Source organism: Tamandua tetradactyla, chromosome 4 (genome assembly GCF_023851605.1).
Source record: "Tamandua tetradactyla isolate mTamTet1 chromosome 4, mTamTet1.pri, whole genome shotgun sequence".
NCBI classification, from domain to species: Eukaryota; Metazoa; Chordata; class Mammalia; order Pilosa; family Myrmecophagidae; genus Tamandua; species Tamandua tetradactyla.
This window is the reverse complement of record NC_135330.1, coordinates 190,686,700-190,713,674: the sequence shown is the minus strand read 5'-3', so window position 1 is coordinate 190,713,674 and position 26,975 is coordinate 190,686,700. Positions and strand designations below refer to the sequence as shown.

Genomic DNA, 26,975 nt, shown 5'->3' with positions numbered 1-26,975 from the left:
AAGAGTTCATGTTTGTTGTTTTGTGTCTAAAATTCATGGGAGAGGCCAGTGGGCTTGCAAACTCAGAGGAGGTGATGTTGTAGTATTGAGGCAGAATTTCTTCTTCTCTAGGAACCTCGGTTTCTTGCTCTTAAGGCCCCTAACTGATGGGATGAGGTCAACCCGCATCACAAGGGTCATCTCCTTTACTTAAAGCCAACTGAGAGTAGATGTTAATAATCACCTCTACAAAATACCTTCAGAGCAACATCTAGATCAGTGCTTGACCAAACAACTGGGCAATATAGCCTAGCCAACCCGACACATGAAACTAATTATCACAGTCGCCTACTCAAAATATAAATCAGATTAAGTGGTCCCCTGTAACGGCTTCCTGCAAAGATCTTACACGTGAATACCCAGGTCCCACACAAGCTAGCACCTGCTCACCCTCCAGCCCCGTCTCCTGCATCTGCCACTTGGTCCCCTACCAACCAGGCTGATTGTCTTTCAGTTCTTCAAAGGAGGCACATCCTTTCCTACTGATAAATCTCTCCCCTCTACCTGCCTTTTGCTCATCTTCTATCTGAGACTTCAGTTTCTGTTTAACCCTCATCTCATTTGAGAAGCGTACTACCACCCCTTGACATGCTGGCCTGTACCATCAGGTGAGAATAAAAAAGAGGGCTGCCCCCTCCTAAAACATCATTCATTTCTACATTCCTCGTATCGATGTGCCTCCTTCCTATAAGATCCTTCTTCTGGAAGATTCAGGAAGGCAGGCACATTGTCTACTTCCCCCACTCATGTATCTCCCAGCCCACTAAACAGGAGATACCCAAAAGTATTTTGAGCCAATGTAGTGAGAACTGATTCAATAAAACATGTGTGTCCCTGGTCTTTCTATTCCATTCTACTGGCATCTGTTCTATACAGACGTCCATTCTTTAACATTACAATGCCTTAAAACCTGTAGGGTAAGTGCACTCCCCTCCACCCCACCCCCACCCCCCCCCACCCCCGCTGCCATGACCGTTTAATTGAAACTGAATTGGCCTAGATATATATTTAATCCACTGCTCCCATCCCCAAACATTCATTGGGATTAGACCACATTTATAATTAGTGGAGAAATAAAATCTTAATGCTGTCTTTCCATCTAACAATCCAGCATTTCTCTCTCTTTATTAAAGCCTTCTAAATCTCCTAAATCAAAGAGACGGTATGTTTCCTGTTTGGTTTTTTGTTGTTGTTGTTTTATTTTTTTATCCATTCGGCAAATATTTGAGTGCCTACTGTAGGTGAGAAATATACTAGGCATTTTATCTATCTCTTTTGTATTATAAATGGAATCTTATTCTCACTACATTTTATAGTTCTTTATTGTTGAGATATAAGGAAAAACATTGGTCTCTGTAAATTAATTGCCAACCAACTGAATTCTTACTAGCTCTCTGAATTTCAGTAGACTCGTCTGGGTTTTTAAGCTATTCATCATCCACAAATGATAGCCCTCCCCTTTCCCTTTCTAGGATATGCACGTGTATGGTTCTCATCTCCCTGCTTGTGCTAGCACTTCAAGAATGATGTGCAAAGACAGGGGTGTTAACAGATTTCCTTCATGGCTATTTTCATGCCAATGTTTTTAATGTTTCATTTTAAAATAGGCAGCCGGTAATATATTTGAGATAGGTTAATATTTTCACATTAAGGAAACAACTCTATGCTTGCTATTTTTCTTGGAGTTTTGTTTTTATGTTATTATTTTAGTCACAGTGAATGATTAATTCAACAGAAATATTTTTAGTTTTCTCCTCTGTTCTATTAACATGATTTAATGGCAGTTTTATGAAAATAAATTTAAAAAAAACTGTTCATGTGGTTGCTTCTTATCTGCCTACACTAAAAGATAAACCACATTAATTATATCTCTGTGAAGTAAAAAAAGTTAGATTAGAGAGCTTACGAATTCCCACAAGACCTACATTGCAAAAATGGTAAGAATAGTTACCCAAAAGCCTTTTTAATTTCAAAACTGGGTTCAAAATCAAGATTTGCCTTCTATATTTGAGTACTAACAAGCCTTGCTCATGGTCCTTGTCTCACAGTGAAACAAGAAAGCAGGTCTTTGATTTTAAAGCAAACAAATAGGCTTAATAGTGAAATATTATGAAAGCTATAAAGAAGAGAAGCACACAACCTCAAAATGAGTTTCATCCTTGAGTGGTAGTCAAATAAAATTCATAAATACTAAGAAAATGACTTCTAAGAAAAAATTAATCTACCTTTAGTTCTCTACTTAACCTGAGATTCTAAAATAAGTTAGGGAAAGGAGATGCAATTAACCTGAAGCCTATAGCTAAGGTGACTGCAATATATTTCAGACAAGACTCCATGTTTGAAAGTAAACTTTTTAATGTAACTTTCAAGAAGAAAAACTTTTGATAACTTCCAAGAAGAATTAGTTGTTTATCAAAATGCATACGTGTGTGTATGTGTATATATACATCATCTTAGAAATTACAACTTCTTAATCGGAACAAAATGCTATATATTTATAAATGAATATCTTCAATTTATTTGCCAAACTCAAAAAATAGCAGGAAAATGTATTGTTTGGCATGGCAAATTCCAGCTATTAAGTATCTAAACGATATACATATACAAATGATTTCTTCTTCAAGATTCAAGCTCCAAGCTCCAAACTTCTAGGTTTAATAACCCAAAAGAAAGCTGTGTCTTCTTCCCTGCCAAGTTTTTGGAAAATTATCCCACAAATAGGAAGTCACTGGTGAGAAACATCAGCAATTGTTCCTTGAAATTTTCCACAGGCTGATTCTCTGAGTAAGAGCCAAATTCCATCTTGGCTATCAGCCCATAGGGAACTATAAACACAGTCCTAAGGGACCTAGAATATCAGAAATGATGACCTAGGATAAAACAAAACTCTGTAGCAGATGGAAGTACTCTCTTGGGAGTGAAGAAAGGGTATCCTAGGCTCAAATGCTTTAATTTTAATCAATAGTCCCAAGACAGTTTAGCTTAAAATGTAAGGCATCTGTAGTCTACAAGTCCAAAATGTTTCTCCTCTCACCCCAATCACATTTTGGCAAAATTATCAAGTGATCTTTATAGGCCTGCACTTAAACTATTTAAAACATTCACTGTGTACATCTAATGCAATCCCACATCTTCCCAAACAAAAAGACTGGAGCCTGTGGTTCTTGCTATTTATGATGGAGTAGTAACATGCTACATGTCAGAGGGTTTAACAATGCAGTAGCCAAGATGAAGAATATCACAGAAGGCTTAGGGGACCCAGGAGAGCCTCAAAATGTTAAAGCATGGCCAAGTTAGCCTTTACTAAAAAATTGAAAATAAATTCTCCAATCAATGGCCTTATAATGCTTCTAATGATCTATGGATATCCAGATTACTTAAATGGTCTTAAAAGTCTCCCTTGTTTTCCTCGATGCTCATGGTAAGATTCCCAGGGCAGGGCTTCCTTTTTGCTAGGCTGTATTGGCTCTTTGGTGTTTCCAATGAAATGAAAGGCAGTTTCGCTCAGGAGTATAGAAAATGAGGTGGGGAGGAAAGAAGAAAGAAGATCACTGATGTTTTCTCTAACCACTGGGGTTTCTTCCTAAAATGCTTGTTGTGGTGGTTTGAAGCTGTATGTCCTCCCAGAACATCTTCCTAAATCTAATACACTCCTGGGGGTGTGAACCCATTGTAAGTAGGACCCCTTGATGAAGTTATTTCAGTTAAGAACACGTGGCCCAACTGAATCAGGAATGGTCTTAATCCTATTACTGGAGTCTTTTATAAATGGAGTGAAATCAGACACACAGAGAGAGAAAAAGTCACAGTAAGCAAGAGGCTAGGCATCGACAGAACCTGGAAGAGAAGGGGGACACTGCCATGCAAGGACCAAGGATCACAGCAGCCAGTTACAGAATACCAGACTTTGTGGCGAAAGCATCCCCTTGATAATGGCTTCATTTGGACTTCCTTTTAGCTTCAAAACTGTAAGCTAAAAAATTCCCACTGCTTAACCTGACCCATTTCATGGTATTTGCTTGAGCAGCCTAGGACATGAAAACACTTGCTGCTTGCTCTGAAATAGAAAATGGTTCTGAGGTAGAGTTGGGAAGAAGCAGATGGCTAGGGGAAGAGACCGAGAGGGCCATGACCTGTGCTCAGGTTTTGACTCAATGTCAAGAGAGAAGGACAAGCTCAAGAAATGCATAGAAGTGGTGGCCAAAAACCCACAGAAATCCACCACACACAATGGGAGGTCAGTCTTGGAGAGACCATCTCCATGTGTATAAGTTAACTGAGCCAAATATTTAAAGGTTCAAGCAGAAGTATCCCAGAAACACATCTTGTAGGTCCTCAGAGGGTCCTTGCTGAGGATTTGCTCCTGGCTACCAGGCTTCCACGAAGGCCCATGTACAGGGCAGGGCAGGGCAACACTATCCAGCAGCATTCACTGGTGACCACTTGGCCCACGCTTCAACAGTTATGGAAACCATGACGGCCACATGTGAGTCACATCATACCTATCCTGTGATGCGAAAGTGTATGATGTCTCTTTATAATTCCACACGTCTATTTCCCAAATTAACAAGAATCTCTTCAGTGTTTTTTATTCATTTTTTCCCCTCATACCTAGTGAGGCAGTTGATATATACTAAGCCCTTGAACTGTTACTGAATGGACAAATAAATGAGTCTCATAAACAGGGAGTGACCAGTTGGCTGCTATGCCTAACCCAACACTGGAATTCCATGGTACTCAGTCTACTATCCTCATTCCATGGTTCCTACTATGTCAACTGTTGACAGTATGCTAGGAAAACAAAACCTCTGTGACTACACGAGTAGCAGTTTCTTGGGCCACTACGTCACCCTTCTATTTTCTCCTCCCCCATCACCCTCCTGACTTGACCAGACACACCCAGGGGACCTCTTTGGCAAATCACCCAATCTGGAGACTACTTGGAAATACTTGTTTCTTCTTTCATGAAACAAGTCCTTGCCGTAGTTGAACAGACAAGGGCGCTTGATTGAAATTACGCTCCTTCAGAAAAGATTTTCTTCTGAGGCACCACGCTTCTGCTTGATGAAACTCTAGCCTAGTGGCTGGATCCAGTCCTTAGATTACCCTGCACCTATCACTAAGATCAAACGCAAAAAGAACCTCATGATGTCTCTGATGAAAGCATGTACATAAGCAGCAGTTCCCTTTGTGGCCCCGGACAATGACACCAGCATCACCCAAAATATAGAGTCAGTGTGTCCACGTTCTAGCCACAGGTGTGGGCTCCTTACACACTCACATAAGAGGACCCCTGTTGGAAAGGCTTTAGCATTAACAGAGAGGCACTCACTATAACAGAGAATAGAAGGGTTCTCCATGGGAAATTTCTAAACATATCTATTTCGTTAGAAAATTTTGAAAACAAATTTTTAACTCTGCTCATGTTACCTAACTTTATATCTAGAGTATTTTTCAGGAAAAAGTAATCATAATGGATTAAATTAATCCAACTTATACTGCCTAAACTGGTTATGAAATGCCACAATCATTGACTGCTTTTATAAGTTGGTATTTTTCAGGGGAGTTTATAAAATAAGAATGTACGACCTTGCAGTTATTTTCGGTTTTGCTACAGTAGTTGAGGTGGTGTCATGTTGGTGGTTAAAAGACCAATAGATTGAGATCATGAGCCTCAATTCTACATTTATCAGCTGGGTAGCTCTTGGCCAAGTCACAATATTTCTTCACAATTTTCTCATCATTTCACTGGAGCTATTCAAGTACTAAATGAAAACATCTATTAATGGCCCAGTACATAATAGGATTCAAAAAAGGCAACCTGTTATTGTATCTTAGTTTTGTTTTCTAAAGTATTCTAATGTCCTCTTAGCCTCGTAACTGAAGAAATGGTACTACAGAAATCTTTACAAGACTCATTTTCATCTCAGTGTACTTCTTTATAACTATATGACATACTTAAATTCAGCCTTACACTAACTAATGCACAGGGTTCACCAAAGACATGTGTTTACGATGGCATCCTTGGTGTACCAACAACAGGAAACTGAGGCTGCCTCTCTCCCCCAGACTCCAAAAGTGCAACTTTTGAGATGCTTTTATACAACTGCACACTAAGCTCTTTGATGTCTCAGAAGCAAAATGGCAGACTCACATGGCGGTCCTCCATGTTCCTCAATAGTCTCGGGTCATCAAAGTCACACGAGTCACTAGGGGGAGGAGCCAGCCGGCTGTAAGAGAGGGATAGAAAATGGTCATCTATTTGATTCAAAGCCTCACACCTAGTAAGAACCTGTCCTCAGGAAGAACGGTGCCTAAGGAGCCTACAGAATCATATTAAGCATTTAAGGATTTGGAATACCATCTGTTCGTTCAATCCTCAAGACATCAAATCCTTAACCTTATTATAAATAAATACTTATAATAACATATTTTAAAGTAATAATAAATAACAAAATGGTTAATAAGAGGGAAAACAGAAGCCAAGGATCAACGTCATGACTTTTTCATTTTAGTTGTTCCCTGATTAACTTCTACCAGGGAAAACTTCCAAAAACACCTGCTCGGATGGGCCATGGTGACTCACCACAGTGGCTCAGCAGGCAGCATTCTCATCTGCCATGCCAGTGACCCGGGTTTGATTCCCAGTGCCTGCCCGTGCAAAAATAAAACAAAAAACAAACAAACAAAAAACATGCCTGCTCAAAGCAGGTAAAACAAAAGGAATGATTGCATCATAACTATGCAAACATTTATGGCCAGAGCTCATAGATAAGTGAGAGAAGAAGGGAAATTGTTGTAAGAAAGGACACTTAATATGATGGCTACATGCTACAACATCCTGAAGAACCTGTCACGGGTTTATCTCCACTCCTTCCTGAAACTCCTTCTTCAGGACAAAGACCATGGAAGAAGCGACAAAAGCAAAGTTTGATGTTTAGAGACTTTCCAGCTCTGAATAGATAACCAGGAAATGCAGAGCAGAGCAAGCTGAGACCACCGGCTCACAAGAGGAAGCCCCTAAAACTAGCAAGTGCATGCACCCAGCAGAGCCTGGGAAGGTGACGGGAATGGCGGGGTAACTGTGAGGTATGGGGAACTCTGAAAACACAACTGGTTCCAAATCCATGTGAGGAAAACTCAGCCCACAAAACTCCTCCCATAATCCATGTAGCCAGCAACTAAACTTTCTGTACCCAGAAAGAAAGGGAGGGTTCGTTCTCAGCAGATGTTAACCCAGAGTAGCCTTGGACCCAGGATGGGAGGGTAAGTGACATTCCATCTACACTGAAAGATATCTACTGCTTGGCTCCCATAAAAACTACAGCACAGGTTTAAAGTCTTGGCAGAAGATTTTGGAGGGCTCTTCTCATCAGAAGAAAACTGAGCATCCCATAAAGAAGACCCACAGATACTGATATGCAGGCATCCCCTAATAAAAGAGCAGGGTGCTGACTGATCCCACAAAAAATGTCAACCAATCACCAACCACACACACACACCCCCACACACACGAGCCCAGTCAATGCCAATCAATTCTGTTTGTGTAGAGACCTTAAAATATGAGCAGACAATCAATGGTCACTGGGCCTTTGGAGAAAGCCTCTAAAATAAGAGAGACACAAACACAAGGAGCTTGAGAAGGGGATGGTGGATAGAGGAGCAAAGCAGAGTACAAGCAAGGGTATGAGAATGCTCTCAAAACTGAATATGAGTGTAAATGAAAACTTCACCATAAAGGACAGAAGATCAACTTGAGGAAGCATCAGAAAATTTTTAAAAAATCTATCTAGACATGGGAGGGGAAATGGAAAGAAAAATGACACACAATTAGAAGATCAACCCAAGAGATTCAGTTAACCTGACTAACAGGAAATCCAGAGGGAACAGAGAAGTTGGAGCGAATGAAAATTATCACAGAAATGACACAAGGGCATAAGAATTAATCAAAGTACAGCTAGGAAGGGGCCCACTAGTGGCCCATTAAGTGCCCCACATAATTTTTAAAAAATGCCTACACTAAGGCACGTGGTTGAAATTGCCTAAGCCAAAGACAGTAGAAAAATTTAAATGCTTCCAAAAGGGAAGGGGGTGGGCGGCAGTCCGCACACAAAGGATCACATCTAAACCCTGATCTTCCATTGATCGAAATCTAGAGACAATGTTGGACAAATGAGTAAAAAACATTATTTTGAAATATAGAGATAAAAATCAAAACAAAACAAAGCAATAAAAGCTTAGAAAGCTGAAGGTGGCTGCCTCTGAGAAGTAGGAAGTGGATGAGAAGTACTGAGCTAGGAGTTGACTATTTTCTGTTAAGTCTATAGTATTATTGGACATTTAAAACTTTGTTCATATTTAAATTTCATTCTGGTCCTCTCAAAATAGTATACATGCAACTGTTATTTACATGGAAAGATATCCAAGTGAGAAATGCCAACATGAAAAGTCCCAAAGTCTTTTCCACAGAAGCTTCATTAAGTGTCAGAATCTACTTACCAGAAGTCATCTGAAGACATCTCTCTTGCCAATTCTGGAAAATGACTTCCAAGGAAAGAAAAACATAATGGTTACAAAATTGTAATCAAAAGACAGACAATAAGATCAAGTCACAAGTAAGTATAAACTTACAGATCCCCGGGGATTTCGCACTAAGTTAATATTTGCAGAAATCAATTGTGCTTTAATTATTTGTGCCGATTTGAATCTATTATATACCCCAGAAAACCCATGTTTAAATCCTGACCCAATCTTATGGGGGCAGCTGTTTCTCTTAATCCTGATTCAATATTGTAGGGTGGAAACTGTTTTGGTTAGATTATCTCCATGAAGGTGCAGCGTGCCCTATTGCGGATATGGCCTTTTGATTAGATGGAGATGTGACTCCACCCATTCAGGGTGGGTCTTGATTCGTTTACTGGAATCCTTTAAAAAAGGAAGCATTTTGGAGAAAGCTCAGAGCTGACAGAGACACTTGGAGATGCAGATGCTTGAAGAACAGTTTCTTCAGAGCCAACAGAGATAGGGACGTTTGGAGCCCAGCATACATCACCATGTGCCTTCCCATGAGATACTAAGTAAGCCAGGACCCAGAGTTGTGTCCTGGAGGAGCTAAGTGAAGGCCCACTGATGTTTAGAGAGGAAACCACTGGCATCAGAACCTGGAAGCAATGGAACCAGAAACAAGAACCAACAGACACCAGTCACGTGTCTTCCCAGATCGCCCTTCCTTGAGCCAAGGTATCTTTCTCTGGATGTCTTAGGTTATATCTATGGCCTTAGAACCATAAACTTGCAACTCATTAAATTTCCTTTTTAAAGGCCATTCCCTTTTAGTATACTGCATTCTGTCAGCATTTAACAAACTAATACACTGTTCAATGTTATATTGGGAATACATTTCAACACACTGAATAATGACTATATATCTGCATCCCCTATAAGTACCCTTTCAAAAAACCAGAAAGTCATTAGTATTGGACTAAGCAGCTGAAACTACATCTACTTTATTGGAAGAATAAAAATTAAAATTTTTATTTGGCAATAAGCACTCTTACCCATAGGTTACTCCTGCAATGCTGCACTTCTTGAAGTTCATGATATTGCATGTAAGAGTTCCAGTTTTGTCAGAAAACAGGTATTTTACCTAAATCAAAGAACAGAAGAAACACATCAAGAATGTAGTAAGTACAAAGACCAATAGATGAAAATCTATATTAAATTAAAGGGAAAATTCTCTTAAGGCAAGCGAATCAGCCTTGAAAAAAAAATGTACTTTAACACTTAGACTGCTTACAAACCTTTTTCCTTAACCACCTGTAGAGTCAAATTGCATGGAAACATAAAAACAAATTAAATGGAAATGTGTGAATGAAGCTTCTGAACCAGCCCTGGTTCCATTTTATATCTATATACAGAAGTAATAAGTCTTGGCACAAGCTATCTCAATGATATATTAGTCTCCAAGAAATTCCCATGATCTCATACAGTATTTTGTTCTAGTGTCCAATATGTTAAAGATAAGAAGTTCAGATTTCGCAACCCTCAAAAAAATGTTGTGAAAGACTTTGCCCCATCATTAGATTAAAAAGGCATATGCAGAAATATCACACAGAGTAACTTGAAGCTTCTCAGCAAAGCACCTCAATCACTATCATAATTAAGATACATAAGAAAGCAGCGTGGATCTGCTATAGATAATATCACTTTCTAAGATAAAAAGTTTTATAGATTTAATACACAAAGTCCTCAACATACCAAGATGAAAGGTAATATTAATGGAGGAGGTTAATAAGCATGTCATCGCAACATGACTACCTGAATGCAAAAAAGACATACTCCACATGCAAATGTGGCATGCAAATTATGTTAACTCAGGTGGATAATGCATTTGGGGAAAAGGGAATAAAACCCAAGACTTGAGACAACAGAATAGCCTGGTTTAGGCTCTGGATATTAACTAGTGATGTGGGTCCTGGAAAAGTCACTTTATCCTTCTTGGCTTCAATTCCTACATCTATACAATAAAAGACTTTGACCAGAAGATATTTAACATTGCGTTCAGGACATTACGTGATGGATTGGTGAGAGGGGGAAATTAAGCATAATCTCCAGTAAAAATTCCAGTTTCTCAATGATTTTCTAAAAACAGGTGTTGACTGGTACTGGTTGCTGTATGTACTCTACAGACCTCAAAGAGTTGCCCCTGGGAGATGGCGGCATACTATTTTATAAAGGGTAAATAATGACAAGAATTCTTTTTTCTGTATTCTCACAATGCACACAACATAAGCAAATATACTGAGAATTGCTCTTTAAAGCAATCAAGGCCTTCAAGTAAAGAAAGGTCACTAAAGCTCCTAAAGAACTCATATAACACATAGAAATATAACATTAGCATAAAATGGGTAATTAATATTTTTTCTTTTATTTTTATTTTTATTTTTTTAATTTTTTATTAATTAAAAAAAATTACAAGAAACACAAACATTCCCAACACATACACTCAGCAATTCACAATATCATCACATAGTTGCATATTCATCATCATGATCATTTCCCAGAACATTAGCATCAATTCAGAAAAAGAAATAAAAAGACAACAAAAAATATATAAGAGAAAAAAAATTTTTACATGCCATACCCCTTACTAATCCCTTTCATTGATCACTAGCATTTCAAACTAAATCTATTTTAACATTTGTTCCCCCTATTATTTATTTTTATTCCATATGTTCCTCTCATCTGTTGACAAGGTAGATAAAAGCATCAGATACAAGGTTTTCACAATCACACAGTCACATTGTGAAAGCTATATCATTATACAATCACCATCAAGAAACATGGCTACTGGAACACAGCTCTACATTTTCAGGCAGTTCCCTCCAGCCTCTCCATTACATCTTGGATAACAAGGTGATATCTACTTAATGCATAAGAATAACCTCCAGGGCCAGGCGGTAATTAATATTTTGATTATAACTAAAAATTTTATACTCAGAAAGTCTAGGAATATAGAATCTACCTTCTAATAAGCAGTGTTTCCTTCTGCATTTTTAAAAAATTTAAATAGATTGCATCAGAATACCAAAAAATGAAAAAAATTATAATAAGGAATTGTCATGATTTGACATTACTCTGCCTAATTGAATTTCTTTTTCTTTTTTTTTTTTTTTTTGCATGGCAGGCACTGGGAATCGAACCTGGGTCTCCCGTATGGCAGGCGAGAACTCAGCCACTGAGCCACCGTGGCCCACCCCTACTGAATTTTATCTTATCCTTTAGGTTCCATTTCAGAACTACTGCATTTTACTAGGATTGCATTGAATCTGTAAACCATTCGGTAGAAATGACATCTTGACAATATTTCGTTTTCCAATCCCTGAGCAAGAAATGCCCTTCCATTTATTTAGATTTTTTTAAAATTTCTTTTAGAAAAGAAAAGTCTTCCATGTATAGGTCTCTTACATCTTAAGTTTATTGTGAGATATCTGATTCTTTTAGCTGCTGTTGTAAATGGATTTTTTTCCCTGATTTCCTCCTCAGATTGCCCAATATTAGTGCAGACAAACACTAGTGATTTTTGCATGTTGATCTGCACTGTGCCTTTTCTGGGTTTGTTTATTAGCTCTAGTAGTTTCGTTGTAGATTTTCAGGATGTTCTATATATAGGATGATGTCATCTGCAAAAAGTGGAAGTTTTACCTCTTCCTTCCAATCTGGATGCCTTTTATTTCTTCTTCTTGACAAATTGTTCTGGCTAGAATTTCCAGTACATTTAATTAACAGTGGTGGCAGTGGGCATCCTTGTCGTATTCCAGATACTAGAGAGTAAGCTTTCTGTCTTTGGCTTACTATGTTTTCTATGTTTTTATCAAGAAAGGATGCTGGATTTTGCCAAATGCCTTTTCTACATCCCTTGAGACATGTGGGTTTTTTCCCTTTGTCCTATTAATGCAGTATAATATATTAATTTTCTTACATTGAACCATACCTGTACACCTAGATAAAAATCACTTGATCACAGTATATAATTCTTTTAATGGACTGCTGGATTGTGTTGAAAATTTTTGCATCTATATTCATAGAGAATTGCCCAGTAATTTTCCTTTCTCACAATATCTTCATCTGGCTTTGATATTAGGGTGACGTTGGCCTCATAGAATGCATTAGACAGTGATCCCTCTTCAAATTTTTGAAAGTGTTTGAACAGGACTGGTGTTCATTCTTCTTGGAGTATTTAGTAGAATTCACCTGTAATGCCATCTGGTCCTGGGCTTTTCTTTGTTGGGAAGTTTTTGATGACTGATTCAATCTCTACATATAATTAGTCTGTTGAGAGTTTCTATTTCTTCTAGAATTAGTGTAGGTTATGTGTTTCTAGGAATTTTCCCATTTCATTTAGGTTATCTAATTTGTTGGCATGCAGTTTTTTAATATTTTTATTGATAAAACTTAACATACAAACATTCTTAACATACAAACATTCCATACACGGCATACAATCAATGGCTCACAATATCACATACTTGCATATTTATCACCATGATCATTTTTAGAACATTTGCATCATTCCAGAAAAAGAACTTTAAAAAAAACTCATATATACCTTACTCCTCCATCTCACTGACCACTAGTATTTCCATTTACTCAATTTATTTTAACCTTTGTCCCATTATTTATTTTTTATTCATATGTCCATACCCTAGATAAAAGGAGCATCAGACACAAGGTTTTCACAATCACACAGTCACATTATAAAAGCTATATCATTTTACAATTGTCTCCAAGAAACAAACACAGCTCTACAGTTTCTGATACCTTCCTACAGCCACTAAATACACCACAAGTCAAAAAGGGGACATCTATATAATGCCTAAGAATAACCTCCATGAAATCCTGTCAACTCTGAAATCTCTCAGTCACTGCCACTTTTTCTCATTTCCCTCTTCTTTCTTTGGTCAAGAAGGTTTTCTCAATCCCTTGATGCAGGGTCCCAGCTCATCCTGGGATTTCTGTCCCACACTGCCAGGAAGATTTACACCCCTGGGAGTCATGTTCCACATGGAGGGGGGGAGAGGGCAGTGAGTTCACTTGCTGTGCCAGCTTAGAGAGAGAGGCCACATCTGAGCAACAAAAGAGGTTCCCTGGGGGTGACTCTTAGGCCTAATTTTAATTAGGCTTAGCCTATCCTTTGCAGGAATAAGTTTCATAGGGGTGAACCCAAAGATCGAGGGATCAGCCTATGGATTTGGTTGTTGCCCCTGCTTATGAGAGTATCAGAAATTCTCCAAATGGGGAAGCTGAATATTTCCCCCTTTTTCCCCATTCCCCCAAAGGGATTTTGCAAATATTCTTTATTCACTGTCCAAATCACTCTGGGATTTATCAGTGCCTCACACTAACCTGGACAAACCAACAAAATTGCATGCCCTATTCAAGATTTCATGTACTTATGGTGTTCAATTAAACTGACCATACAAGTTAAATTAGGAAATGCACTAGTGAAAATATAAATTTTGCACCAAGTAAACATCTCTTCCTTTAGTCTCACATAGATGTCGAAGTTTTTAAATATGGACTGTGTCATCTTTTATCCAGTCTTCTGATATACCTTAGTCCTGTCCAGGTCAGCTTCATTCATCTCTCTACTCGACGACATGCAGGTTTTCATAGCATCCTCTTATGATCGTTTTTATTTCTGTGGGGTCAGCAGTAATGTTCCACCCTCCCATTTCTAGTTTATTTGTATCCTTTTTTTTCTTTGTTGGTCTTGTTAAAAGTTTGTCAATTTTATTGATCTTTTCAAAGAACCAATTTTTGGCTCTGCTAATGCTCTTGATGGTTTTCTCAGTTTCTGTTTCATTTATTTATGCTGTAAGCTTTGCTATTTCTTTCCTTCTGCTTTCTTTGGGTTAATTTGCTGTCTTTTTCTAGTTCCTAGAGATGTGCGGTTAGGTTTTTTATTTTAGCTATCTCTTCTTTTTAAATGTAAGCATTTAGGGCTAAAAATTTACCTCTGAACACTGCCTTAGCAGCATCCCAAAAGTTTTGATATGTTGTGTTCTTGGGTTCAATAGTCTCAAAATATTTACTGATTTCCCTTGTGATTTCTTCTTTGACCCATTGATGGGTTATTTAACTTCCATATAATTGAATTTTTCAGTTCTCCATCCGTTATTGACTTCCAGCTTCATTCCATTTGGTCAGAGAAGATGTGTTGTACAATATCAATTGTTTTAAATGTATTGAGACAAGTGCTCTATCCTGGAGAATGACCCGTGTGCATTTGAGAAAAATGTGTATCCTGCTGTTTTGAGGTGCAATATTTTGTATATGTCTGTTAGGTATAGTTCATTTATCATATTATTCAAGCTCTCTGTTTCCTTATTAATCTTCTGTCTAGATGTTCTATTTATTGATGAAAGTGGTATACTGAAGTCTCTCCCTTCAGTTTTCTCAGTTTTTGCCTCATATATTTTAGGGCACCATGGTTAGGTACATAAATAGTTATAACTGTTATTTCTTCTTGGTGGGGGGACTCTTTCATTAGCAAATAACGGCCCTTTTTGCCTGTTATAATAACATTTGACATAAAGCATATTTTGTCTGAAATTAATATAGCTTATTCCACACTACTTATATGAATTTCCTTTTTCTATCCTTTCGCTTTCAACCTATTTGTGTCTTTGGGTCTACAGTGAATCTCTAGTAAACTATGTATATAGTTAGATCTTGCTTTTTAATCCATTCTGCCACACCATATTTTTTAATTGGAGAGTTTAATCCATTAACATTCAGTGTTATTACTATAAAGTCAGTATTTACTTCAGCCATTTTGTCCTTTAGTTTATATATGTCGTATAACTTTTTGCCTCTCTTTTCCTTTACTGCAGTCTCCTTTTCTCTATAATTGATCTTAGTGATATATTGACTAATCCCTTTCTCATTTGTTTCTGTATATATATATATATTCTGTATATATATCTAATATATATATATTAGATATATATATTGCATGGGCAGGCACAGGAATGTTTCTGTATATTTTTAAAATACTTTCTTCATGGTCACCCTTGGCCATATTATATATATATAATATAAAATATACACTTTATATTAAGTGGTACATCTATAACCTACTAATTTGAAAAGAAACCAAGTCAGCTTCAATAGCATAAACGTCCTCTGCTTCCATAACCTTCCATTTCCCCTCTTTATGTTGTTTTTGGTCCACATTATCTCTTTGTATTTTGCATATTCATTATCAGGAAATATGATTAATTTTTATTCAATTGTATCTAACTTCTATAGTAATTAGAGAATACAGTTCTATGTTGAGAGTACAGTGCGAATGGTTGTGCATATACCCTTTACTTACCTTCACTGAGGATTTTCACTTCTTCACACTGCTCCAAATCCCTCTATCCTGTCTTTTCCTTCCAACCTGCAGAACTCTCTTTAATAATTCATGTACAGCAGACCTGCTGTTAACAAACTCTCTGTTTCTGTTTATCTTTGAATGTCTTAAACTCTCCCTCATTTTTGAAGGACAGTTTAGTGAGACAAAGAATTTGGAGCTGGCTGTTTTTCTCTTTCATTAACTTAAATAGATCATGCCACTGCCTTCTCACTTTCATGGTTTCTGGTAAGAATCAATACTTAGTCTTATCGCGGACCTCTTGTATGTTATGTCACTTGCTGCTTTCAGAACTCTTTCTCTATGTTTGGCATTTAACTTCTGATTAGTATGTGTCTTTGAGTAAGTTTATTAGGGTTTATTCTGTTTGAAGCATGTTGCACTTCTTGGACATGTATATTTATATCTTTCCTAAGAGTTGAGAAATTTGGGGCCATTATTTCCTCAAATATCCTTTCTGCCCCTTTTCCTTTCTCTTTTCCTCCTGGGATTCCCATGATGCATAAGCTGGTATACTCCATGCTGTCACTCAAGTCCCTTAGACACTGCTCAATTTTTCCTATTATTTATTCTGTCTGTTCTTCTGATTGTATTATTTCAACTGTTCTGTCATCTCATTCACTGATTCTTTCTTTTGCCCTGTTCAAATCTGCTGTTTATGCCTTTAGTGTACTTTTAATCTCTACTATGATGCCTTTCATCCCATAATTTTTGTTATGATGTTTTAAAACTTTCAAATTCTTTTTTATGCTCACATATAGTCTTTTTAATATCCTTTCTTTCTATATCCACCCTTAGTTTATTTCTATCTCTATTTTCCTTCATCTCTTTAAACTGATTTAGAAGATTTATTTGAGTTTCTTTGACCAGCTGTTCCAAATTCAATGTCTCCTCTGAAGTTTTAATTTGCTCCCTTGATTAAGCCATATTTTTTTGTTTCTTAGTTTGGCTTGTAATATTTTGCTGATGTCTGGGCATCTGAATATTTTTATGTGCTAACTCTGAAGGTCAGTTTATCCCTCTTGCCTATGGTTTTATCATAAATTGGTTCTGTGTTAACACTCTTATATGATGCTTCAACCAAACTATATGAAATCTTTAGAGTAGCCCATGTTTTAAATGTTCAGATTTTCCCAGCAATTCTGCTCATGATTCTCACCCTGGATATATAGTACAACTTCTAAGATTTCCCTTTTTGTGCAATTGTTTCACCACCAGGAGAAAGTTTCTTTCCTCTATTCCTTTTTCAGGAATCTTGATCTGCTCTGTTTGTTTTTGTGTGGAATTTTCATCCCAGCTCCTATGTTTGGTTTGCCTTCTCTCCCTCACCCAGTGCTCCCCTTGTATTACACTCTTCAGTTCTGAGAGCCATCCTGCCTTACGGCAGTTCAGCTCCCACCACCACTACCCTTTTTTTTTTTTAATTCTTTGAGGTTTTTCTGCCACCAGTTACTTCCCCAGGTGTTCTGCCCCAGGGAGCCAGATAGGGTCAATCCAAAAAGGTACATTTTATGTTTATGTGATCCAGCAATCAGAGGCTGGGCTGAGTGTGTGCACTCTTGCCAACAGTTCTGCCATGGTGTCTTCTATTTTCTGAGGGCCCTTTTGTATGACATGCTAGTTAGCCACTTGGGTTCTACCCTGGGTCTCTGCAGCCTCGGGTCCCGGTGCCTGGATATGCATGGAGTTTTAACCCGCTGTTGGGAGTGGCTTTATGGTCTGCATCCCCAGCAGAAGGTCCCAGGGTGGAGCTGCCTCTGTGTGTCTCTTAAGCAGCACAGGACCAAGTAAGGCGGAGAGGCCCAGCCTGGTGAGTCCAGCCTGGTGAGTCCAGGTCGTAGAGCTACTACTGTTGCGTGTGCATGTTTTTCTTTTTCTTAAATCCACAGTTCATAAAGTCCTTCTCAAGACTCGACATTCTCCAGAGTTCCAAGCAAGTGGGATTTGTCCTTGTATTGGTTATTTCTGGGGGGAGATCATCCCAGGGGCTGTCTTACATTACCATGTTGATGATGTCACTCCTGCCTATTTACTTTGTAAATACTTTTCTTCAAATCAGAATTATTGATTTTTACTCATTTTTTGGCACCTTCTGGGTTTATCACCAGAGCTGATTCTATACCAATTTAAATTAATTGGGTAGAGGTACAACAAGTTCACAACAGCCCTGTGTCCTGTGTATATATTCTAGATGGCTATATTAATTACAGGATTAAAAATCAATTATTTTCCCTTTGTCTAAAAATCTTCCCAAGACCAGAGAGCTACCATATTTGCTATTGACCAAAAGAGGCTGAAGCAATCATTACAAAAAAAAAAGTCATTTAAATTATCATTTGGTCTGAGTAGAATTGAGAATAAGGAAAGTTTTTATATCATAAACCCATAGCTTTAAAATACCTTTTGTCCCTTTTTAAATAATGTTGCTTATTATATATTTTTAAATAATGTTGCTTGCTATATATTTAGCACATGATTTCATGTCTGAGTGATCTCTCTCTCATCAGCATCATTAAGAATAAATCCCTAATATTCAGCAAAATTAACTCTCCAGGTGTAGGGTACCTGAAATCAGAGTATCCTAGCTACTGCTTTCCCTGTGACTTGCTCCTGATAAACAATTAAAAGAGTTCAAAATGATGTTGTACTATACTTTGTATCATGTTTTCTTCAACTTCATTTTGAAATGATTTCAGACTTACAGGACTGCTTAAAAATTAATACAAAACCCTTAAAGGAAGTGGGCAACGGTGGCTCAGTGGCAGAGTTCTCACCTGCCGTGCCGGAGACCTGGGTTCAATTTTCGGTGCCTGACTATATGAAAAGGGAAAAAACCCATAAAGAACTCCAACATATCCCATCCCCACCCCACAGACACTTAGGATCCACCGATTTTCACAATTCGCACATTTGCCACATCATTGTATCTACCCACCTATCTACCTATTTATCTATTTTCTAAACACCTGAGAGGAGGTTATACATATCATCCTCCTTGAACATATAATAAACTTCCCTGTCTAGTTCCCGAGAACAGGGTGTTCACTTATGGAACCGCCTTAGGTTTAATTATACGTTGAAGAAACTTAAAGCTACTATAAAGCCATAGTCTATATTTCATTTTTTTCATTTGTCCCTATAATGTCCTTCTGGACATTTTCTCCTCCATTATTAGATCCAGTTGTACTACATTTTTTGCAGGTACTTTCTAGGTGATAAGATATATGCATGCCTCAAAAGGCATGTCAAAAAAATATTCTTCATTTAATAATACTTTCAACTGCTACATAACCCTTCAGACATAACAAGCACATCCAGGGAGAATGAGTTTTGTAAAAGCTGCTCACGGTTGTTCTCCAGGCACTCGGCTCTCTCAAGCTCACACCCCTGCAGTTAAAGCACCCAAGGACACGCACCTGCCCGAGTTCCTCGTTAAGGTTCGACGTTCTGGCCATTGCAGGAGTGTCATTTCCTATGTAATACATGTCTGTGTCCTGGGGACAGAGGGCAGGGAGAGAGGAGAAGCAAGACGGAGAGAGAGCAAACATTCAGAAAACAGATACCGTTAATCCTCCAGTTAGAGTCACACAGAAAAGCAGCTAAAAACAGGGAACTTAAATCCCTTGCACTTTAATATAAAGGTTAGCTTTTAATTTTCGGGTGAAAACATATGGTGACTATTAGGGCAGAGAAACACTGTGATGCAAGGTAAAAGCCTGATGTTTTATACAGATCTGGTCTCCATGTGATGGCTTCATGACAGAGACTCATCAAAACTTCTGAGCTCAGCTCAGGTAACATCTCTTTCACAGGTCTGTTGCAAAGATCAAATTAAAATGCACACAAAAGGACCCAGTCTGTAAATACTGGTTGCTGAAACCTACTGATGGAGAGCACAGCAGCTCCTTACAGCTTAGAAAACTGGGGTTATGAATTGAGGACTAATAACAGTAAGACAATAAACTCTACCTGAAAACCTCAATTCCATGCTTAAAATGGAATTCAAGTTCATTATCACAATGAATTCTGATACACGAGTAACACTAAAGCAGAAACCCTATGAGACCTTTTCTGCAGTGCTAATTAGATATAGCAGTGCCTCAAAAAGCACATCAAAATAAACAGTATTTTCCATTGACTAAAACTTTCAAATACCACACAACTCTACAGACATAGCAACCACATCCATGGTTCTGCAAACAGCAGCTGCAGACATTTCATCACTGCTCACCAGATGTCAAGCACCAGCCAAGCAGTCTACGTGTATTATCACAATTTTCACAACCTCCTCCCACCACCAAGAAAGCACTGTAGTCCCCCCCATTTCATACAACAGGGAGCTGAGATGTCAGGCAACTGCCCCCCCACCAATGGCTCCAGGGCTGACCTCTCACTTCATTACACCCTCACAAGTATACCAACACCTTCCTTATCTGCTTAACATGTTCTAAACTTTATTTACTACCCAACCCTTCTTAAACCAGCTAGGGAATTCCCTAAGCAATCAAAGTCACCCTCACGGATGATCTATGATTCTAAATTTGACACATATGTCAATGCCAGTTCCCCATTCGGTCAGTTTAACCCCAAACCTAACCATAAATGAACTCTACTTTTCTGTTTCCAGGAGCCCAGAGAGTACAGTAGGAAAGACCAGTTGGCATTCCTCTGGCAGCTCTAATACTCACCCAGTTTATAAAAAGGGCTTGAGTGTATTTCACAACCTCAAGTGTCACCAGCAGACTAATGGGAATAAGATTGTTGTACAAGATGATGAATGTCAACAGGTTGTATCCAAAATTATCTGAGCTTGCGTCTGTGGAAGAAAACCAGAATATCTATATAGCTTTAGACTTAGACTCTATTCAGTTTCTCTGTACTTCATTATTTTAGACTTTTGCTAAAAGGGGTCCCAACAAAAGTTTATTGGCGTATGTAGAAATTTGGAGATTCAAGCTAAAACAGTTACTGAACACCTACTATGTGTTAGGAGCTGTGAATATAAGTTCTACTAAGACACAATCCCTGCCAACAAAGACCTGGCTCCTAATTGGCAGGGAGGGGGCTGCATGTGGCAGCAAGCAGGTCCCACAACGTAATCACTCACCAGGTTACATCTATGGAAAGGGCAGGTCATCAGGCACTGCAGGAACCCAGCCAGCAGGTTTTTAAAGAAGGAGGCACAGTCACGGATGGCCATCCAGAAGGAGAGATGTTTGTGCCAAGTTGTAAAGGATAGAGGGAAGAGAGCTAACCAAAAAAGATGCTGAAACGAGAACAGGCATGTCCTCACCAAGCTGCAAGTACATCTGGGACACTCCAATGAGTTAGAAAGGTGGAAAGGAGTGTGCAGTAGGGAAGCAGGGACAGAGAGGGAGGCAGGCAAAATGTCTTGACTCTATTCATTAAAGATGAGAGGAAAATTATTTGATGAGCAGGATCCCTAAAGGATGGAATTCGAAGCCAAGGCTGGGCCAGCTTGGACAAGAGGAAAGACCAGGATGGAGAAAGAAGGGCAAAGTCCAAAGGTATCAAAAAGGAAGTTCTTCCCCAATGGCCATGCTGTCGTAGGAAGTTGAATAAAAACAAGTAGGATCTTTCTTCTTAATGTGGCCAGAGGCAGGGTTCGGCAGCAACAGGTTAAAGGCTTCAATAACACTGAAGATGCCTCTGATGGGGATTGGAATTAGACTAGAAGGAGCAGAAGGCTAGGATTGAAAACGAGGATTTTTAGCCGTTCAAACCACAGTTACTGAGATTTTTTTCTCCAGATAATCACATCAAATGGTGGTGGCTTGATTCAGATTTAGAGCTTCAGGAGGTGGTTGTGATACAATGAAAAGGTTCTGGGAAAGGATAACAAGGATGAGTGAATACAAGCTGGTCAGTAGTATATAACTTTCCACCATCCTTTCATTTTCTACTCACTATTGAGTCTTCTATCTTCCCTGAGGGCTTTGGATACACAACTGATACACTTCTTTGCTTTCTGGTTCCTGTATTGAATTAAGGAGTTGCTAAATAGGATCTCTAAGTACTCATAGTTAACAAATACCCCTGAGGTATGGCATTTGCTTATAAGCTAATCTCCAGCTGCCAATTAGAATCCTATATTAAGAGCTAAAAAATGGCACAAAGGAAACACCGGCCAAAAGAGCTTCATAGCGTTAGGCAGTGTTATCCTTCGTTTTGAAAAGTAGAACACATTCAGGGAAGACACAAATCCAAGGCCGAAGAAACCCTTGCAAGTTCTGGTTCGAAGCAGAAAAACAGAGCGATGCAAAAAAAAAAAAAAAGAAGCAGCAGCAGAAAAGTGACTCTCTAGCCATCTGTCTAAAGGTTCTAACCAAACACAAGTAATCAAGTAGAGATGAAGAATGAGAGAATGGGATAGAGATGGAAGTCATCCTCCAACGGAACAATGCAAAAGTCCTGAACCTTGGAGGCTTCTCCCAGAACTTCCCAGGCATCCGCATAAGGATAACAGCTGCTCACAGGACCAGCGAGCGGTGGGTCAAAAAAGACAGCTCTGCCATTGCAAGCAGTGCGGCTAGACTGGAGTATGACATCGTCCAAGCAATTCAAATGTCATTCTGTTTCCCCAAGTTCTGTACACAGACAGTAAAAACAGCACATGTTTACCCCCAACCCTGACATTCTGAAGCCCAGGGTCCAGGAACAAAAATTGCCAGGCTGCGTATTTGAAGCTGGAAACATAACATGATCCAAATCCACATTTTAAGAACCCATACCAAAGGCTTACAGCTGAAGCCCCAGGCTCATTTCTCACATTTGTAAACTGGTGACAAGGGTCCCCATGGGCAAAGGAGAGAGTGCATTTTCTACGTGAAATCATTAGAAAAGGAAAAAAAAAATTTTTTTTTGATCAGTTTATCCAGAGGATATTTTAAGATGAAAATAATAACCCCAAGAAGCTATCCCTAAGTTTTAAAATTCAAATTTATCATTAAATATTTTTGTCATTAGATGTTTCTTATTTTCTGGAATGGCTATATGTACGGAGAACAGCAAAACTTATCCCCAAACTGGCAGCAATACAATTATCAGAACACCCATTTAAATGCTCTGGAAGATGATCATAGAGCATATTAAAAAAATTGAAATGCATGTATTCAAGAAAATCCACTGAGTCTTGGAAACAACAGTGGGATTGTCTGGCTTTTAAGCCAGAGGCTGTTCCAAGCCCACCCGCCTGCCCTCTAAAGCTCCATGTTGCTGAAATTCTGTTCTTGGTGGGGAGCAGAGCGGGCCATGAGTTCTGGCAGCTCCCACTAGCCCCCACCTCACCCCAGCTCCATGCTGCCAAAATTCTACCCCAGAGTGGAACAGGTTGCCAGGACAGGCAATAGCCTGGTGGAGCTACCATAATCTGGCAAAAGCAACAGAGATCTCGGTGCTGAATAATCAGGCAGGTTAATATCTCAAATTTGCCCTAGGAGAGGCGAAGCACAAGAACAGACCAGTCAGAAATTTAACAGGGCAAGCCAGAGAAAGAGAGAACCAGAGCAGCCCGGCTGAGCTCACCCTCGTTCCTGCTGGTCCAGGGAGCCCTGTGAATGGACAAGGTTACACCTGCTCAGGAGAGACCAGAGAGGGCACCTGTAAGCTACCAGTGCCCACCTGGACACGGGCCAGACTTGTAAACTCCCCAAACAATGAAGTGTTCCCCAAGCCACACCATACCCAGCAGCAAAGAGGTTTACTGGCTTAAGGGGTCTAGGCACAACCACTGACCAATCGCTGGCTGACCTCTCAGCTATACTGACCCACAGGCGGACCCTAGGAATCCAGGCCTCTCAGCTGTACTGACCCACAGGCGGACCCTAGGAATCCAGGCCTCTCAGCTATACTGACCCACAGGCGGACCCTAGGAATCCAGGCCTCTCAGCTATACTGACCCACAGGTGGACCCTAGGAATCCAGGCTTCAAAATCAAAACAAGGAGGAAAATGATTGCAAAAGCAGAAGAGATTCTTCTGGTGTGAATAAAATGTTGTAAAATTAGACAGTGGTGAGGTTGCACAGCTTTGCAGATTTTACTTAAAACCACTGAACTGTACATTCTTAAGATGTTTAAAGTCAAGACAAGGAAGACTGAGCAGTAACATCAGAGGCCGTGCACTATGGGAGAAAGAACACTTTACAGAACCAGCCCAGGCAAGTCTCTAAATACACAAATAACAAAAACAACAGCGATGACAAGTCCCAGAGAAGGAGAGAATTATAACCCAGGTTGCTGCAATACGTTACCTAAAATGTCCAGTTTTCAACAAAAAAAATGAGGCATGCAAAGAAACCAAAACTAAAAACTCAATAAAAATTGCATTTAAGGAGGCCCAGATGATTGATCATGCAAAGATATCAAAGCAGTTACTATAAATCTATTCACAGAACTAAAGGAAAACATATTTACAGAATTAAAGGAAAGTATGGTGACCATGATTTGTCAAACAGAGAATATAATAAAGAGATAGAAATTATTAAAAAAAAAAAAAAACAAGAAGAAGAAGAAGAACCAAATGGAAATTCTCAAGTTGAAACCATAATAACTAAGGTGAAAAAAAATCACTAGAGGGGCTGCAGTAGATTTCAGCTTGCAGAAGAAAAATCAGCAAACTTGAAGATGAATTAATAGAGATTATGCAATTGAAGAACAGAAAGAAACAGAATAAAGGAAAAGCAGTAAAGGCTCAGAGTCCTGCAAGACTCATCAAGTAGACTAAAACTTAAATGTAATGGAAGTACCAAAAGGAAAAGAGAAAAAGGGACAGGAAAAATAATTGAACAGATAATTGCCAAAACTTCCCAGATTTGATTAACATTAATTTACACACCCAAAAAGCTTGGTGAAGTCTAAAAAGGATAAACCTAAAAGGACTGAAAGCCAAAGGCAATCAGAAAATCTTGGCAGCAAGAGAAAAATGACTCATGTGTAGGAGAAACGAAAGAAAACAGATGACTTAACAGAAACAATAAAAGTCAAAAGTCAGTGGGATGACATTCAAAATACTGGGGAGACAAAAAAAAAGGTATGTCAACCAAGAAGCCTATGCCAATTAAAATCATCCTTCAAAAAAGAAAGTGATATTAAGACCTTCTCAGATAAAAACTGAAAGACTTTGTCACTTGCTGATTTGCCGTATAAGAAACAATGAAGTTATTCAGGATGAAAGGCAGTGACACCAGTCAGCAAAGGCACATTAAAAAGTGAAGAACTTAAGTCATTAACTAGGTAATTATAAATGACTGTACAATTCTATGTTTTGATCCTTCCTTCTCTTATTGGTTTCAAAACAATTGAATTAAAACAATAATTATAAAATTACACAGTTGGAGTCATAACATGTAAAATGACAGGACAAAGGAACGGAAGGAGAATGAATATACATGGAACAAGGAAATGCACCAGGCGGTAAGTCAAATCCACAGGAAGAAATGAAGAGTACTGAAATGATAAACCAGTAGACTGATGAAAAAAATTCTATAAATACATTTTTACATTTTTCTTTTTGCATCTTTAAAAGACTTAAGACCATGTAAAACCATGATAAAATAGCTGAAAAAAATACATAGTTAAAAAAATGAAGCTAAATATAAAGCAATCCCCAAATGTGCCCACCTTCACCTCTTTTACATGGTTCCTAACTATTAACTTCCTTCCCAGGCTGACCGGATCTTTAGTACACAAAGAGAAGGAAAGAGTGCCATGCCCCGCCCCCATGCAAATCATGGTTGGAAGGACTCAGCAAGGATGGTTTTTGTCCCAGGTCAACTCGAACCCACGCCCGCACTTACTCATCTTCTTGATGTACCAGTTCTTCTCGCCGTGAGACCTGTTCCAGTAGAGGGCTCCCACCGAGCTCACCAAGGCCATGACCAAGAGGATCCCAAACAGTACCAGTATCTGCACGTTGGTCACCTTTTCAACATTCGATCTCTTGAGAGGGGCTTTGGTTGAATTCTGCACGAACCATTTGAAGTCGAAAAGGGTCACAGGTTTGGAGGTAAGGGGTGGGGAGAAAAGGAGGAAAGATAACCAAATGCAGCAACTGCAGCAACTCAAAGTAAAAGATTTTTTGTTTTGTTTTGGTGCCAAATAACCCCAACAAAATTTAAAAGTTTATCATGCTCCTAAATAGTGCGTCTCCCCTACGAGCTGGTTTTAAATGAAAAAGGCAGAAGGCGCCTTCTACTGGTTGGTGTAAAGAGCACACTCCAAACCTACAGACTATTTCTGATGATCATGTTTTAAGATTAAAATTGGCTATATTCATTAGCATAGAACAGCACAGTTTCCAAATAATTTAAGGCCAGAGTAAAAGAAATCAGGATGTGACTAAATCAAAAGAAACTTTGAGAATTTATACCATAAAAATCCAGAGAGAATCTTCTCAGTCACAACACAGCTCTAAAAAAGTATACTAAGGGATATTAACAAGGGCATATCTTCCCTGCAATGGCTCAAAATTTAATTGAGAAAAGACACACACGAACACATACACATCAATAATGTAAACAGTAGAACACTGAGGGACGTCAAAATAGACGAAGGACAAAAAGTTTACTTAGAGAACCGTGAATAGAAGTGGGCAGGGAAAGTCGGGCTAGGCCTGAGGAGCAGAGCTGGACCCGAGTCCTGGATCACAGACAGAACGCAGATGGGAAGGTAAAACACAATGGGAAAGTCAAGCTGGAAATGGGGCATCGTCACAAGTTTAGCATCCAAAGACCGGCGTGGCTGCCTCCTCGCTGCTGACGGGGAAACCAGCCTGGATGGAGCAGAGGTCACCGTAGGAAAGAAAGTTTAGAAAGATTCGTTAAGGCCAGACTCAAAGACCACGGCATGTCAGGCTAAAACTTAGGGACCGTATCTTCTCAGCACTGGAAACTTCAATAGAAGTGTTTGAACAAGGCAGCGATGCATCAGTATGCCCATTTTATTTAAAAAGATCTTGAAGTCTGTTGGGGAGGGGGAACGACGGCCTCCTAAAAATGC

General features: G+C 38.9%; 1 protein-coding gene across 11 annotated transcripts in view; it reads right to left on the bottom strand.

Annotated features, from left to right (window-relative positions):
- The window catches only part of ATP8A2 (ATPase phospholipid transporting 8A2), a 656,957-nt gene that overhangs the window by 421,568 nt on the left and 208,414 nt on the right, over window positions 1–26,975 (bottom strand). For all 11 annotated transcript variants that reach the window (XM_077158861.1, XM_077158866.1, XM_077158869.1 and 8 more), the window contains 6 exons: window positions 25,775–25,940; window positions 20,647–20,774; window positions 19,375–19,452; window positions 9,597–9,685; window positions 8,539–8,583; window positions 6,194–6,269 (listed from right to left, as the gene is read on the bottom strand). In XM_077158861.1, the coding sequence (XP_077014976.1) occupies window positions 6,194–6,269; window positions 8,539–8,583; window positions 9,597–9,685; window positions 19,375–19,452; window positions 20,647–20,774; window positions 25,775–25,940 (582 nt within the window). The remainder of the gene's footprint in view (window positions 1–6,193; window positions 6,270–8,538; window positions 8,584–9,596; window positions 9,686–19,374; window positions 19,453–20,646; window positions 20,775–25,774; window positions 25,941–26,975) is intronic.